Source organism: Zosterops lateralis (genome assembly GCF_965231275.1).
Source record: "Zosterops lateralis genome assembly, contig: HAP1_HAP1_SCAFFOLD_207, whole genome shotgun sequence".
NCBI lineage: Eukaryota > Metazoa > Chordata > Aves > Passeriformes > Zosteropidae > Zosterops > Zosterops lateralis.
Genome location: NW_028154486.1, coordinates 44,352 through 62,202, shown reverse-complemented (window position 1 = coordinate 62,202; position 17,851 = coordinate 44,352). Strand labels below are relative to the sequence as shown.

At 41.0% G+C, this 17,851-nt stretch overlaps 1 protein-coding gene across 2 annotated transcripts; it reads right to left on the bottom strand.

The window, feature by feature from the left end:
• Positions 1–2,711: 2,711 nt before the first annotated feature.
• Positions 2,712–17,769, bottom strand: BAG1 (BAG cochaperone 1). Of its 2 annotated transcripts, XM_083885617.1 has the most exons (7): positions 17,660–17,769; positions 13,691–13,819; positions 13,470–13,552; positions 12,652–12,765; positions 12,031–12,138; positions 6,411–6,473; positions 2,712–3,973 (listed from the first exon to the last, which is right to left on the bottom strand). In XM_083885617.1, exons 1-7 carry the CDS (start codon positions 17,700–17,702, stop codon positions 3,884–3,886), a joined length of 630 nt encoding a protein of 209 aa, XP_083741743.1. In that variant the 5' UTR covers positions 17,703–17,769; the 3' UTR covers positions 2,712–3,883. The 2 variants fall into 2 exon arrangements, with proteins under 2 accessions (XP_083741743.1, XP_083741744.1); XM_083885618.1 differs by lacking the exon at positions 12,652–12,765.
• Between the last annotated feature and the right edge of the window lie 82 nt (positions 17,770–17,851).

Genomic DNA, 17,851 nt, shown 5'->3' with positions numbered 1-17,851 from the left:
AGGGATAAGAGGAAAGATGGATCTGTCCTCTTCGCCTTCCTCGGGATGTTCCTCAGGTAAGCCCTTAGAGCACCCACAGAGCTCCACAGACACAGCAGTCCAGCTGTGGGACACGTCTGTGAGTAAAGCGCCTGAAATGTACCCACCCCTCACGCCAAACCGGCCAAATAAGTAAAAAACTATAAATATTTACATCCCATACATCCAGATCTGGAAAACGCAGGATCACAGGGTGGGGCAGATTGGAAGGCATCACAGTGGGTCATCTGGCCCAACCTGCCTGGCACAGGATTGTGTCCAGACGGTTCTGTAATATCTTCTATGGGGAAGACTCCACACCCTCTCTGGACACCCTGTTCCAGTGCACAGTGTGCAACACAACCATGTAAAGTACTCCAGTACTCCGGTTTTTTTTTGTTGTTGTTGGTGGTGGTGGTGGTGGTTTTTTGGGGTTTTTTTTTTTGTTTTTTTTTCCCTCAGCCTCCAGGAGTCCCTGCTCACTGCCCTGCACGGCACACACGCCAGCCCCAGCCAGAGCACTTTGTGCCTTCCCTGCTAAAATACGGCCCAAATACAGAATTTAGTGACTACAACGTGACCAAGGACAGCAGAGAACTTTCCATGTTTTATTTTTATCTTTTCATTTATCACAGTACAATAACGTAAGTTAACAAAAAAAAAAAAATAAATCTAGTGCCAACTTCCAGGGTTGTCAAGTGCTCCACTCCAAACCATGAGTGTCCATTAGAAGTCAAAAAGTGTTGCTCCAGGCTCACAGTGACATTACCTTCCAGAGGACTTGGTCATGGAAGATGCCACTGTAATTTTGTGCTGTTTCCAGAGAGCAACCCATCCCATGGCTCCAGACTCCACATTTCCCTGAGTCGGGTTTGGTTCATCTCACACCAGCCCACGGGATCTGGGAGAGAAAACAGGCCAAGGGCGTGTGCAATTCAATTTCCATTTTGATAAAAGACAAATCCTGTGGTACATTTTGCCAGGATAGCAAGTCCAAGGTGTGTAAACACAGCCAGAGCAACACAGCAACTGGAGGAAGACGATGGGATAAGTGCAACTAAGTCAAAAGGGAGTAACTTCTGTTTTGACATGATCATGGCAGATTGTTGGGCGGAGGAAACAATTCAGTAGTGAAACAGGTATCACAGTACACCTGGACTACAGAATCAGTGAGACTACAGCTTAAGCTTGATTATTTATATTTACAAATTCTGAAGAATATTTAAAATTGCCTCTTCCTTCCCCTTCCTCCCACAATTGCAGTCTGCTGCACTTCTGAAAAGCACAGACACTTGCTTTTACTGAATTTAAGGCTATTATGACAAAAAAATGTTTACAATTCCCCTCTCCAAAACTTAAGTATAAAAGTCAATTCACTCTGGAATGTCTTGGAGAACTCTAAATACAACTCTTTGTTTTCCAAAACAAATCAAGTCATTTTTATATTTGGAAGACAAAACAATTTATACTGCAGAAGCTGGTCTTCATACACATACTTCTGTCCTAGAAACCAAACCACTTAGCACTGCAGGTAAGTTTGGCTGAGGACACCCACCCTCTGCTGAGTGCAGATATGCTGGTGGGAGAGGCTCACCATCACTCTCTGTGCCTCAAAGTACCAGACCATCAAAAGATCTGCTACTCAACATCCTGAAGTTCATCCACCTTGCTCTGAGACAGGCTGAGGATGTACTCAGACAAGCACATCTAATGAAGCAGCAGTTTCTGGAAAGACTGCTGGGAAGATGATGTCTGCCTGCAAATGTTCTCATCTGAGAGACAAAATGACACAGGAACAGCAGAAATGGACACAGTCCTAGCCATGACTACAGCTCCCAGTTCTCTCCATGGGCACAGGAGGATACTTGGCTTATTGTACCTGCACCTGTGAAAGCTCAAAGCATTAGAGAACCACATTTGGGAGGGTGAGGACCCTTTCCATCAGAGGAAAGTGGTTGATTTTGCATTCCCTGAATTAGGCAAGTGTTGCTGGTAGTTTAAGAGTCAGCTGAATCTGGTCCAGAAGCAGCCACAGCCTAGGCAGGGCTTCACAAAAAATGATTACAACCAACCCTTCCTCCTCTTAACCTTAAAGTGCTGGGAAAATGCAGCATGACAGACTAGTTAGCCTACGAAAAAACTTCCATAGTCCTACCAGATCAAATCCTAACATGATAGATAAGCTTCCTAGGAGTTTAGGCTATGAAATCCTCCACAGATACTGATAAGAGAATTTTATAATGAAAAAATATACGCTTGGAGTAACTGGTTAACAGCAAAAAACATGGCAACTCAAATCTTAGCATGGTCAACCAGCATTTTTAGAATACAAGTGACCCTTTCTAATGCACAGCTATCACTTCATTTGTTCAATACTTTTCACTAAAAAAATTGTCCCTCCAATTATGAATATCAAAGACAATACTGTAATAATAACACTTTAGGTATTATTTAAGCTTTATAACTTACCAGAAGTTAAGATTCTTTTACATACATTTCCTATTTTTATCTTGAAAGGACAGCTAACCTTAAAACATATGGGTAATGGCTCACTACCTAAGGGCCAATTCTACACATTCTCAGTCTGACTCATTTGGGATGAAGAGTTTATTTCTTGCACAGAAAGAGGCTCCTTTCCAGTCCCTGCTGTGCCAGCCACTGTGTGATCTCCCTATGAGGAGCATCAGTGAAAAAGCAGCTCCTGTACATTTATGTTACCTAAATGTGGCTGACACACTTCACGGTCTGCTCAGAACCTCTGAGCAATCACTGCAAAGTTGGCTGCACCCACTCAAAGTTTGTGTCTCCTGCAAAAGCTGACTTCTCACCTAACAGAGAAGGTTAAGCACGGCACGTATCTGACTGCAAGACTCAGTCATAACCCTCACACAGATGGCATTGCTAAAATAAACCTGTGTCTCTTTGCAACATGTTATAAAAATTCACTGATTGCCTTAACATACTGGAATATTCACTGCATTTTCCCATTAAATATAGCAACATGAATTCAGTAAATTCAGAAAAAAGTATAAAAAAACCCTTTCAAAACAGCTCCTTAGTTTTACCTTGCTTGAACTGAACCCTTGGTATTTGAGCAGCATGAGTAATCTCATTTCATTTCTCAACATAACTCAAGACAGAACACAAATAATAAAAATACAAATAATCTATAAAAACCACAGCACATCAGAAATCCGTGTAAAAAACATACGTCTGTATCAAGGAGCTCAGTAACAACTTAAAGCACCACTCAAAATTAAGTACCATACATGTTACAGTACATTCCATTTATTATGACAATTTAAGGCTAAAATAGGTACGACTCCCTTATAGTCAAGCTTTCTTATATTTATAAATGCATACGAACATTAAGTAGATACAAATGCGTAGGGGTTTTTATTGCTCTGAACTGTCTACTAGAATGTTCAACTTCCCCAGATGTTGCCTCAGTTTGCCTTTTTCAATCAAGCTGAAGTCCTACAACTGCAACTCATGGCACTTGTACAATTATAGACCTTCTTTGATTTGAGCTGTAAATAAATTCAAAGATATATCAGACAAAATTGCCCACCACTGAAAGCTTTATAACTTAGTTAACTAAACTATCTTATCGTCCATAAAATACACAATTTATCACAAAGATTAGTTCAGCCATTCTTCAGGAAGGATTTTCTTTCCAAAATAATAGTTCTAACCAAGCGGCAAACAAGACAACCAGCAAGAAATGATTGACTGGGACCAGTCTAACAGACTGGGCTTTGGGGAAAAAAAAAGAAGGAAGCTGGATATGTGCTCCAAAACAAAGAGCAAACTTTTCTTCTTGCTCATAGAGCAATTATGTTTCCTATTTATGTAAGGCGATGCCTCATTCTGCCAGTGCCAAATTCTTTGACTGTAGCTTGTCCATTTCTTGACCAATATTCCCTTCAATGGTATCACACTGGGCAAGAAAAACCTGAGAATAAAAAACAAACAAATGTTATTGGATACACAGTTTGGCACTGGGAGGTGTTTCTGAAGAACTGAAAGTGCAGTTTCTATCATGAATTTGAAGTGTCAGCTCAACAACCACTCTGGACTTGGTTTGGTAATAGCTTATGCACACCTGCATTTACCCAGACTCCAACAGAAACATGACATTGGATAAGGCTAATAAGGATAACAGCATGGCTGCCCAGCATTACCAGTCCTGATGCTGACATACTTTCAGTTGATCCAAAGTTCATGAGTAACAATATGAAACATAAAGGTTCAGAGAAGTCAGTGCTTCATTCAGTTTGGACCATCTGAGCTCCTTTCTAAAACACGTACTTCAGGGGCCAAGGCTGGGAGGGACAAACCTGCTCAGTCAAATTTAAAACACGATTTCATTAAACCAAGACCTTTTCTATTTCTTAAGACTACCAGGCGCCACTGAACCTTCATCTTCATCAGTAGTTGGTGTTCCTCAAAAGACTGAAGGCTCTGTTCCAAAAAGGGCAGTCCACAGCACCTGATGCTTTCTTAGAACTTGCCCACGAGTTCTCACAAGTAGAGTAACACACAGAGAGCAACAGGGAGCCAGCAGCCCCTGGTCACTTTGCTCAGCCTGTACACAGCACAACCCACCAGCACTTTAAGCCAATAAACTGTTTTAGGCCAAGCCAGGGTGTGCAAGTACACTGCACTTTCCGAGAAAGATCTCCCATTAGCTTTTCATGTCTTGCCTTTGTTTTCCCTATGTCTGCACCAGACTCTGACAAACTAGACATTTCATGTTATTTACATTAAAATGACACTAAGAAAGCACTTTCCCTCTAGAGCAGCAAACTGTTGTCCCATGGGAATATTTCTCAACCATCACACTGCTTTGAGTCATCTATTTCTGACCAAACCCTTGAGCTGTCATCAACTCAAGTCTGTAAGAACCTGGGTAATGAAAAAGTGAAGGTGGCAACAGCTGCAGTTGCTGGCTGCTACTGTTTCATATTTATCTCCTGACCCTGGAAGATGTATGACTGCCAGCAGTAGAAGGCAGTTAATAGCTCTCCCTTGCTTTCATGGGTACTTAAGAATAATAAGCATAACTTGCCACTGTTTTCTAGAAAAACAAACTGTTGCAGACAGCTCTGGTCTAAAACCCCTTAGGATTCTTCTGCAGTCCTCAAAGGGTTCATAACCCACATCTATATAATGTTGTGCCTATAAAAGCACATAAGTAATTCTGATCTCTGCTCAACAGAATCCATTTTATGCTTTAACAGCAGTTCTTATACAAAACCCCACTTGCTTCTGCTGTAACTTCATCCAAGACTGGAGATGCAGTAGCTTCCACAAAGTTGATAGCCACCAGCCTATTACAAGTTTTGTTGCCTTAGTTAGGCACATGGAATCAAAAGTGTGTTCAGAACTCCCACATAACACAGTCACACCAGCAACCACCTTCATTTCCATTTGCATTGTCCAAACTTATCTCAATAACTGAGTACAAAGTGCTTTGTCTCTAAAGGTGTAATTATTGTACACCTATGAAGTATTTCTTGGTGGGCTTTCTCTAAAATAGATAGCTATACTAAAAAACTTGTGAAACATCAATGGGAAGTATTTAATAAGCCTGCAGTAAAATACAAAATCATTCAACTCTATATATGAATGTGAGGTATTTCCACGAACAATTTTTAGGAGCCCAACCTGGCACTAAAGCTAGCACAATACAAATAATAAAACAGTAATACAAGTAGCATTACCATTCATTTACCTAAGTTTGAGTGGAGGGAGCTGAATCCCAGTATTTATTAACAAACCTTCAGTTCAAGGTCTCTAAGAAAGCAGTGCCTAGGAATTTATAAGCATCACACCATAGCAAAGCAATTAAACCCTCCATCCCCAGCACAGCTACTCTGCTGTACAGCTCTTAAAGACGTACTCTCCAAAGGTGGTGCTCTGCAACAGAAGCTAAATTTTCCAAAGAACAACTCTGGCAAGGTCGAGTGGGTCAGCAGGAGTTACAGCTGACTGCATCCTGGTTTCCCAGACCCCAGTCATTACTCCAGTCCACCAAGATTCAAAAAAGGAGGAATGATCAATCCTGTTGTCCTTACAAGTTGTATCAGGATTACTTCACATCGTCAGGCAGCCATAAGACAAACCATTAATGTAAATGACAAACATTATCTGAAAACAGCATGAACTGAAAATCTCTATTTTGTGTGCTGTTTTACAAAGCTATTAAATACCTCTCAAAGGGGGGTCATACAAAATACCAGTGTAAGAACAAACACTGAAAAAACCTAAACAGCTCATTTTCACAAACTCTTGGTATGCAAGTGTGGTATACAAGTGTCCAGCATTTATGGAGGGAAAAAAAAAAAAAAAAAAAGGAAAAAACCCCACCAAAACCGAAGAAAACTCACCTGGACCCTCTTCACCAGCCCCTTCTTTTTCAGTTTGCAGTCACTGAAGTTCTCTGGCAGATTCTGCAGTAAAATAAGTAAACGAGCTGATGCAGGTTAATGCTGAAATGAACATATTAGACTTACAGCAAAAAGTGGAATTATCAAAGAATCCTCTGAAAGGCATCCTGAAAATGCCATGCCCATTCAGTAAGGATGATTACACAGGAAAGACTATATAAGAAAAAGTTATTAAAAAGTCAGGGATGCAGCATGCTGACTGCAAAGAAGTGAGCTAGCAGATCTACCACGTTTCTTTAGGGAATATACAACAACAGACTACACACACTGCTTTTTCTGCTGTGGTGTGTGTTAACTGTTCGGCTGAGCTTCATATTCAGGGTTTTTTTCAAAGATTATAACATGAATAAATTTCTTATAAATACATTAACTCAATCACTTGACATCATTAGAAAGTATCATAGTAATGCAGCATTGCCAGTCTAAGCTGTACATCTGATCATCTCTGCAATGTATGCATGGAAGGCAACAGATGTGAAGTGTTACACGATGTCAGCTTTTCATTTAATTCAAACTGCATCATTTTCTGTACTCCTACCACCCATTATGTTCATGTATGTCATCCTGGCAAGTGTTACATGCTTTGTCCTTTTTGAGCTATGTGAAATTGGGGTGTTGCTGAGGAAAGGTGCTCAGGTTTATGATTTTTTTTAACAGGTAAAACATCTGTACAGATGATTATCATTATATAAGTTTATGTGAATATCTTAAAAACACTGTGTTCTCACTGCTGAAGATGCATAAAAATCTTGGGAGTTTCTCACTAGTTTACCTTTTATTTTCCACCCTCACTCCAGACAAAGAACACAGGTTTCCCTAACCTAATCTGTTTCATTTCAGCCAAAATGTGAGCACAGCTGGGAGGTTTCAATGCATAAACCTTTGTAAAAATCAAAAAACAAAACAATTTTTTAAAAGATGCTCTTTTTTTATTGTTCAGACAAATGGATTCTATTCCTCCTGTCTGTTGCCCATGCTGTGTGCACTGGTGTGAGGCACTTCAGCTGAACTGTGGGCTGTGTCACCTCCCTGTGGGAACACTCCTTATCTCCTCAGAGGTATTTCACTGGTGTTTCCCTCTGGAGCCCTAACAGCATGATGGCTGGAGTAGGAAGCTACAACCTCGTTTCCATTGCTGAAACTTGGTAAGAAAGTTACAAAAATTGTAGTCAACATAGAGGCTAAGGGGGGATGAAATGGAGGATGGAGCAGGGTGGAAAGTACCAACCCAGACATAACAATATGGAAACTTATAGGCAGAAAACACAGTTGCTGCTCCCTGGATGGAATGTGGTCAGTGTGCCCAAATTCCCACACACAGCACACACTAAGGGGACTCAAAGAGAGGGTGGACTGGAGACACCAAGGCCAGGGTCTGTCCAAATCCTGCCAGAGGGGGAAGGTGGTACCTCGTGGCTGATAAGCCACAGCTGTCAGCCAAGGAAGGAAAGATTTCCTGCTGTTGAACCAGCAACCATGGCAAGATCACAGATGCCCACCTCCATTCCAAAGTTTACCTTGGATGCAATACTAATGTATAGTTGCAGCCCCAAAGGTCACCTCAGATGTAACACTGACAGTATCCACCTCCAAAATACAATCACCCCTCACTGAACATGATGCATGTCCAGAGTCACTTTAGCTCCACTTAAACATAAAAATAGTATAAAAGTAAGTTTAAAGTGGCATAAAAATAGAGAAGACTGCATTATTGGGGATTAGAGCTGGTTAGTATATTGCTTTAAGTATGCTTTTTGCAGCCAGATACTACCACCAGCAATCCTGTCAGAGTTTTTTATTGTCTTAATAAAGGAGGGTTATTCTACAAACTGGTAAAGGGAGTCCTCCAAGTGCCCTTCAAGGGCACTTACAGTCACTGAGAGCAGGTAATATATTTGACTGTGGATCCCCAGGAGGGTCCCTCTTATGCTGTTGTGACCTGAATTTGTTCCTGAATTTTGTCTGGGGCACCAACAGACCAATGGAAGGCGTGGAGGGCCAGGAGGGGCCTCTCTGTCTGTGTGTGACCCCAAGCAAGTCAGCTGAACCACCAAGTGGGCTGCTCAGGGAAGGGCCCCCATAACAGGACCCAGAGAGACTGGTGGGGCACAAGGGTCTCAGCTAACCGGGGGCACTGACACACAAATCAAACAGAAAGGGAGGGAGAAAACCTCCCCTCTCACATGGCAATGCTCCTTGAGCTTTAGAAATACCTTTCTCTGAAGATCTGATTTCATTTACAACTCATGCTAAGGGATTAAAGTATTACAGTAAGAAACACTTCTCACATTTTTATTGATACAGATAAATTCAAAAAGTTTAGTAATAGGATCTCATCTTATTTTAAGTGGAAAACCTTCCCAAACATCTGGGAAACATTTGTTAGGGGAACAGTGATGAGGTTTATTCAGAATACTTCTTTCTTTTAATCCTTGAAATGTTAATTTGGTATGGATTTATCCAACAACAAGTATAGCAGAGAGAAGGAGACAGTTAAATTTCATCAGAACAGCATGGTAATGAAAGTAAGTTCTACAGAAAAATTATAATTCTAAAAAATCCTCAGGAAAGGAGGATGGGCCACCAGAGCACAACTATGAGTCAGTAGTGCTATCAATGTCCTCAATACTGAAAGATGCAATTTGACAGCTTTGATGTGAACTTATGTTAACAAAATCAGTGACTGTTACTTCAGAAGAAAAAGCTTTTTTTAATTCTTAGAACAATCTGTTCTCGGCAATATTGTCTTTCTAGATTAAAAAATCTGCCATTTAATAGGAGACCATCTTGAGGACAAAGTGAGTGCTCACACTTCGATATTGGTGAAAACATTCACTAAATCAGAGCTGGTTCACAAGTACATCCTGTCATTACTGTGGATTCAAGTCCTCCTATTGATCTCAGAAAATCTTTGCTCTTTCCTGAAAAAGCCTTTCAGATACTTAAAAACCTGAGCCAGATGACCAAGTAAAGCATTTTCTGTGTTCCTCTCACTGAGATTTGTAACAAATAGTGTATTTTGACTTCTGTTCCTGGACCAAATATTTTAACTGATGAAATAAACAGCACATCTGTGAATGCCCACACACAAATCTTCAAATATTAAATAGGACTCAACTGCACTCTTCCTGAAGACATTTTGTAAGATTTGTGGCTTATGGCAATATCTGTGTCAGACAAATTAAGATTTTGTAAGGTGCAGTGAAAGCAGCATCTGTTTAAACACATTTATGTTACAATGCTTAAGTTACAGATGCTCTACCTAAAAACATCCCTTCATGACTTTACTTTCACATCTCTGCCAGTGACAACAATGTATTTTTTCTCTTACACCTCACTACTGTATGACTATTAACTTACATCTCCACCTTCCAAATCCCGTCTTTTAAATTCATAATTGTTGAACACATGGTTTCTAGTAAAAGTATTTCGTTCCAAACTCAGCTCCTCTAATTAATGAGCTTCTCTGCTACCAGCAAGAGAGTAATACTCCTAGAATAGAAAGAATACGATGTGCAAGCTTCCTCACCCTTATCTCTCTGTAACCAACCAAATCTCATTTTGCATCAAGCTGTATAGTTTTGAGTGATCCAAATAGCACACAGCAGCTGAGAAATCTTAATGAGCTGTGACAATTCTGCCAAAGACTGGAACATTTGTGGTGCGAGCTTGCTGATATGTTTGACTTCTACAATGCATCATCCATTCTTCTCAGTCAGTCACATTTTTCCCCTGTCAAGTTTTTAATATGCTGTTGACTCAATCAACAGCACCTCTACATGTTCAATGGCATTTAACAGATGTGTCAGGACTAGCTTTTTACTTCGCTGCTGAAAAGAATGTTAAGTACTTGTACAAACCAATTCTACAATAAGATAAAATACTTTACTGCTTTGCCTTTCTATTTGCCATTTTTTACTCCAGTGGAACTCATTGATTGTTCATACACACTCCTCATTACCAGTCTGCACTGCTGCCTCCACATACTGCACAACCACAGTACAGCTGTGTGCTGCCTCAGTAAGTTGGTGGCCCGTTCATCTGACCTGGTATAATACCAGCACTCTGAACTCCCACATTTTTATGTACAGATTCCACCCACCTACATGTATTTCATCTGCAAAATTGCACATTAGTCCAGTTTTCAGGACAAATCTCATAGCCAATTTCGTATATTAAAAGAAACAAATAGGTGCAATGTAACTGGTGTGCAACCACCAGTAATCCAAGCCCTCACTTAAAAAAAAAAAAAAAAAAAAAAAAAGACTTTTACAGTTATTACAAAAACAATTATTACAGATTTTGAAAGAAATTAATTATAATTAGTCTTAGCTCTGGCTGCTCCACCTTCTCAAGAAACAAAGTACAGTGATTCCCTTATTTCCCAAATCTAAACACCAAGGCACTGATTATAAGTCTCCTAAAACATTGTACTAGACCTAAAATCCCTTGTCCAGTAGTATTTAGAGTATTTTGGATAAGAAGATACATCACAGCATGCTTTCTGTTTAAACCACACAAAAAGTAACAGAATTAAAAGTAAACTTGGGAAATTGAGTTTGGATTAATCAAGAAACAGTGAAAGAGTTTTACAAGGGTGCCTGCTGGGTTCCAGAACTGCACACCAGCATACAAGCACTGAGTTTTTTTCTAAATAGGATTTGGCGTCAAAAATTGAAGGGGTCAGAAATGATCTTTAACCCCATCCAATTGAGACAGCTGTCACCTTATTGATATTTCATGACAACACGTAGTAAATCTGCCACTTCAAGTGGGAAATCAGTCACATGAAGCCTTTATGCCACCAGCATTCAATAACTGTCAGCACAATATTCTCCTTTATACGAGGCACAAAGGAAAGAGAAATCTGAAGACTTCAAAATACTTAAAATACAGCAATTTAAATAAAAAAGTATTTAGAACTGTTGGCTATAACAAGCAGCAAAGACTACATTAGCATCATAGACTCACAATACAAAAGCAGGAAATCAGTTAGTAAGCTTCCCACCATTCCTAGGAACACATCCATATTACATAGCACTTGATGATGGGCAGTTCAAATTATGACTCTGATTGAACTGCTGAACTTTTTCAAAGAGTCCATCAAATTAAACTACATTTATTTCAGCAGTTATAGGTATTTGCATGGCATATTTCTGAAAAAAATCCAATAAAAGGTCACTGTACCAAGAAGGAGACCCAAAGATACCACAGAAAAGCATATTTTTTCCTTCAGAGCAGGCTATTATGATCTTGATATGCAACATAATTATATAATGAGGCTTACAGAGAACAACCAGCAGACAGAGAAACAGAATAAGGAAATACCCTGGTTGAGGCAATTTTCTATTTATCTCTGTACAAGACTCTTATTCTCATCTAGCTCTCAGCTACTACATGATACAGGAAAATGTTTATTATACTCTGAAAATGTAATGTAAGGTTATGATCTACTAATGACTGTAAGGCACTGGATAGCCAAAAAAAAATTTTTAAGTACATTAAAATATCCAAAAAGTTTCTGTTGGGATTTGACCCTCTTTTGTGGTTAGTTACTTACAATGGCATCAATCTGTTCAAGGGTCTTCATGAACTGCTCTGCAGTTCCTTTTATCCTCTTGTCCAGCTGTTTTAGTGCTTCTGCTTGGAGATCCTTTGCTAAAAACCCCTGAAGAAGAAAAAACAAAATTATCCCACACCCTACACAATAATCACCTTCAAAAATGTGTCAACCCACAACGGCAGAAAACATCTTTTACTATTTCTGTATTTTCAAGCATGATAGGGACTCCAATCTTAATCTGTATTCTTCTGTATTTTATCAATTCTTGACATGGTAAATGTAAGATCTGTTAGGTTTACTAAAATGATAAACATGTAATAGACCTTCTTCTTTGGACTTTGAGAGAACTCTAAGTTTTTCCAGATATAAAGAATGTAACTTATCCCACATGAAACAATATTTACCTTTTTCCAAACAGTGCCATGTCTTTATTTTGTAAACTCATAAACATTGGGATTTGGAATTTACTAAGAATTATTACTGACTCTTGGACATTTAGGAGGGGCAGCCTATTACTGACTACTCAAAACCTTTAAACTGTTTAATTTGGTTTTCTTAAAATAGATATACCTACAAAACTGCTTTGTAAAGATATAAAGTGATACAAAACTGGCATACCTTCTGGATACTTGTGAACTCTTTATTAACTTCCTCTAACTTATTAGCTATTTGCTCCACTGACTTCTCCAAATCTTTTAACTTCTTTAATTCAGCCTCCTCTTCTGGACTATTCTGTGTATTCAAAAGTACAACATTCACAACTAAGGAACAAATAAAGATACAATGCAGCTAAAAAGGAGCAGTGCTGATACAGACATAAAGGCTTCAGAATACACACTACACTGTAACTATTCTTTCCATACTTCAATACCTACCAAATAAGCTTCTTCCAAAGCTTAAGTACAAACATACTTAAATCAGCAATGTATATAAACACATTTAATGAGATTCATTTGAAGGGAAAAGGAAAAGTGCAACTTTTTTTTCTTTTTGTCAACGTATCATTTCTAAACTATAGGCAACATTTACATCACAAGATTATTACCTCATCCTCGACTTGCAAAGCCAGCCACAAATCATTTCACCAGAAATAACCCAGATCATCAAGACTCAGTAGCTACAGCTGGGAAAGTTTTTTTTTAACCAGAAAAATAAGATGAGCAGATAAGGTCATCAGAGCACAGAAGGTTCATGAGCACTGACCACAGATTAGGCAGAGTCTCGTCAATAATGTAAAGCAGAAGCCAGTCAATAATGTAATTTCAGAAAAGTACAAACTGAAGTTATTTGCAATGTAACATGAGACTGAACTCAACTTCGTGGATAGGTACACAAAATTAGATTAATGCTGCAGCTTGTTTCTGTGTTCAGCAGCTGACTTAGTGACAAAAATTATGATAGTTTAAGGGGGAAAAAGGTCAAAAAGCAATGCTTACCCTTTTCCCAATCAACATGACTTTGCAACCGTTTTTAACACCAAGTGCTGATAATGGTTGTTCCAATTCTTTTAGAGACTTTCCTAAACGAAAAACAAAAGAGAAAAATAACAGTTCAAGTACAGTTAGTGGCTTAAGAATGTCTTTTTGAAGACATTCAAAACATGGACACCTGGTGAAAGCTCATCATCTACAAGAAACATGGCAGATTTATAAGCTACCTTTGTATATCAGTTTCTGAAAAGGAACTGGAACTCCAGTGACTTGTTCAATAAGTACAGCCATGTCTTGTAGCGTAGGTTCACCATCTTCTTGTTGAGAAGCAACTTGAATACTGTGCTTTTCATTACCTAGTAGAAAAACAGAGTAAGAGTAATACTTATTGTAACCTAGAAAACATTACAGAGAGAATCCATCTCTAATATTTACTACTATTAATGCAGAAAGTTCTCAAATGACAGGTTCTCATGTAGAACCATGATTTTTAATCAAATTATTTGACTGCACTTCCTTCCTCTTGGAAGTGACTGACCTCAGCTGAAAAGTTTGGTTTATATTGGAATAACCTGAAGAGTTTGACTGGGTCTATTTTACTGGTGTAATTTATCTCCTGCTAAATATTATTCTCTATCACTTTTTAAGTGTACAGACAGAGTCCAGACATCCCACAACCTAAAGCATGAAAGCCCACACTTCCTGATGTATCCCATTTCCTACTTGTAGCAACTTCAAATGTCATGAGTCTTTGGTATCCGAGACAATTATCACTTCCTTTGCTCCTTAAACATGAGAAACAAGCAATCATTGTCTACCCTGTTTCATCTCCACCCCCAACCAGAGAGAATTCTCAGAGTACAAAATCTATTTCTCCCCATATTCTACTGATAAGCAGACAAAACCACTTGGAGAAGTCTGTCACCTTCCACTTAGGAAGCATCCTATTCAGACTCCCTAAAATTACTTGCATGTAAACAAGAGGCAGGGGAAAAAAAGGAGTATGCCTATTAATCTCTGCTTTGCAACAGACCCTTTCTACAACCCTCTGCTCCCACACGCTTAAAGTCTGGCAATGTGAAAGCACCCACAGGAATCAACCAGCTCTGGCTGCAAGGGAAATCAAAACAGGCATTTTTCACTCTGCAGGAAGAGAGAACTTAACACATACTAGAAGAAAAACTATTCTCACACCACTAATTTAAAGTGCACGTATCTTTTACAAAGGAGAGTGCTAGAAAAATTGATTTTAAAATGCTCCAGCCTCCCAGTCACATGACAAGTGACACATTAACCTCAAAAATTTTAAACCTCAAAAAAAAAATGTGTTATTCCAAGACAATTCTAAGCTTAAAATCACATTATGCACCTATCACCCAAGCATTTTCCACAGACAGCCCTTCTTACCAGTTTGTTTAGGGGAAAAAAAAACCCAAAAACAAATCACAAAACACAACCTCAGCGTATTTCAAAAGCTCATTCTGATATATACAACTGCTTTGTATAAGGGCTCTGCCCTTTAGCAATTGAGAGAAAAAAAAACAAACACTGAGGAAAAAAACATAAGAAGTTTGTCTAACAACAGAATCAGTTTAACTACGAATTATGAGTACCACTTTGGACAGACTGTAAACAAATTTTACTGTAAATTCACTGCAGAGCGAAATCACCATAAAAAACAACTCGTGGGTTGTGCCAGGTGCCAGAGCTGAGACTCCCCTGCAGCCCATAGTGAAGACCATGGTGAAGCAGCTGTGCCCCTGCAGCCCATGGAGGATCCCACACCAGAGCAGGTGAATGCCTGAGAGGAGGCTGTGAGGCTGTGGGAAGCCTGTTCCGGAGCAGGCTCCTGGCAGGGACTTGCAGACCCGTGGAGAAAGGAGCCCAGGCTGGAGCAGGTTTGCTGGCAGGACTCGTCACCCTGTGGTGGACACACACTGGAGCAGTCTGCTCCTGAAGGACTGCAGTCCATGAGAAGAATCCATGATGGAGCAGGGGAAGAGTGTGCAGAGTCCTCCTCCTGAGGAGGAAGGAGCAGCAGAGACAAAATGTGATGAACTGACTGGAGCCCCCATTCCCCTGCATTTCTCAGGCAGGAGGAATCGGAGAATTCAGGAGGAAAGTTAAGCCTGAGGGAAAAATCTTTTCTCTGAGCTCTCATTGTTCTACTCTGATTTGAATGTTAATAAACTACATGTCCCCAGGCTAAGTCTGTTTTGCTCATGACCTGGTGAGTGTTCTCTCCCTGCCCTTCTCTCAACCCATGAGCCTTTTGTTGTATTTTCTGTCCCCTGCCCAGCTGAGGAGGGGAGTGACAGAGTGGCTCTGGTGGGCATCTCATGTCCAGCCACGACCACACTTGCAGATTGTCAAGTCACATATGTGGGTCTACTGTCCTTCTGTTTCTCAGCCCTAATTTCCACCTTTCCCCACTTTCACTCATGCACACAAAACTTTACTAAAAATGTTTTGTGCAAAGTGGTCAAGCCGCATCTGAGCTCTGCAGGTGTAAATCAGACAGATGAAACCCAAGCTGAACAAAGGCTTCTGTTTGCCATCTATTAATGACAAAGTCATTATCAGGTAAGAAAACAATTGGAAAGACAAAAACATTCTCAGATAAGCAGGCTGTGGGCAAACAGCAAGACGTTGGAATTATAAATATGTCAAGTCATTAAATTACTGACATCTCAGCAAAATGAAAAGCCCTCAGATCAAACGGAGCTCTCTGAAGGTGCCAGTGAGAACATGAATCATGATGATTCAAACAGATTATTCTACAAAATTCCTCACCAAAGACTTTTAAACAAAACTACCAGGTGATAAAAGGAAACATTTTAACAAAACAATTTGAAACACAATTTGAAAACACAAATGAGCAAGCAGATATAAACAATAAGCTTTAGAGATGGAAAGAACACTACCAATATAGTGCAGAAGAAACAAAGGCAGAATTTATTATTCAATATTTTTGTAAAAATACAGTAAACATTACTAAGTTTTGCTAACAAACATCAGACAAATACCTTGCTGATTTAATACTTTACTATCCCCTTCAATCCTCCTCCTGTCTCACTTAGATCCACTTCAAAATTTAACCATGGTGTTTCCCATCTTATTTTTAAGAACTGTGGAATCCAAGCTATTCTTACCCCTCTACAGTAGTGTTTTATATTTATTTATCCATACAAGCCTATCTTCCTCTCCACCTTCTTCTCTCTCCTCCCGTTTTTCTTTCTGAGGTGGAAAAAAGCTCAGCTGTGTCAGGTGGCCTTTGAGTGCCCCATTCCCTGGCTCAGCACCCTCGTGCCCCACTGAAGGAACTGCTCTCTGTTGCAGCCCTGCAGCTCTTCTCTAGTTGCAAACATCCAAGCCTCTTCAACAAACCAGAAGAAAGCCTACTGGGTAGCATCTGCTTTTAACATGCAGTGCTGACTTCAGCAATATATTTCATCTAAATGAAGATGACCCAAACAACAGAATCACAGAATGGGTCAGCTTGAAGGGACTACAGTGGGTCATCTGGTCCAATTTCCCTGCTCAAGCAGGGTCATCCTAAAGCACATGGCACAGGATTGTGTCCAGGCAGTTCTTGAATATCTCCAGTGAGGGAGACTCCACAACCTCTCTGGGCAACGTGTACCAAGGCACAGTTACTCCCACTATAAAGAAGTTTTTCCTCATATTCAGGTGGAGCTTCCTGTGCATCAGTTTCTACCCATTGCCTCTTGTGCTATTGCTGAGCACCCCCGAGCAGAGCCTGACTCCATCTTCTGGCACCCCCCCCCCTTCAGATATTCACTCCCATCAATGAGGTGCCCTCTGCCATCTCTCCTCGAGGCCGAACAGGCCCAGCCCCCTCCCCTTGGGAAGGTTCCCCAAAGGAAGCTTTTCAGAGAAAGGCTCCGGCCCCCCATGAAGCTGGCCGTCCCCAGATGACCTTTGCCCAGCGCCGCCCGGCACAGGCCGCCGTGTCCCCTCTCCCCGCCGCCCTCCAGCTGCAGCGGACACCGGCAGGCCGCGCCCGGCGAGGAGCGGAGCCTCGGGGCAGCAGCCGGGCCGGACCCCGGGCCGAGCGGGGCCGGGCCCTGCCCGCCGAGGCCGCCCCGCCTCGTCCCCCCCGCCCGCCCGCAGCGCCCGGCGCCCCCCGGGCGGGGATGGAAGGGCCGGAGATGCGCCCCCGCCCCCGCGCTTACTGTAAGTGACGGTGACGGTCACCGGGGCTCCGGGCGCCGCCATCTCGCCCCGCCACAGGAACCGTCGGCGGCGCTGCCGGGGCGCGCCCGGAGCGCGTCACTTCCGCGGCGGGAACACGGGAATGCCGCTCTCCGGCCGCTCCCACCTCCCGGCAGCTGCTGCAGGGACGCGGCCGAGGCAGCCCTGCCGTG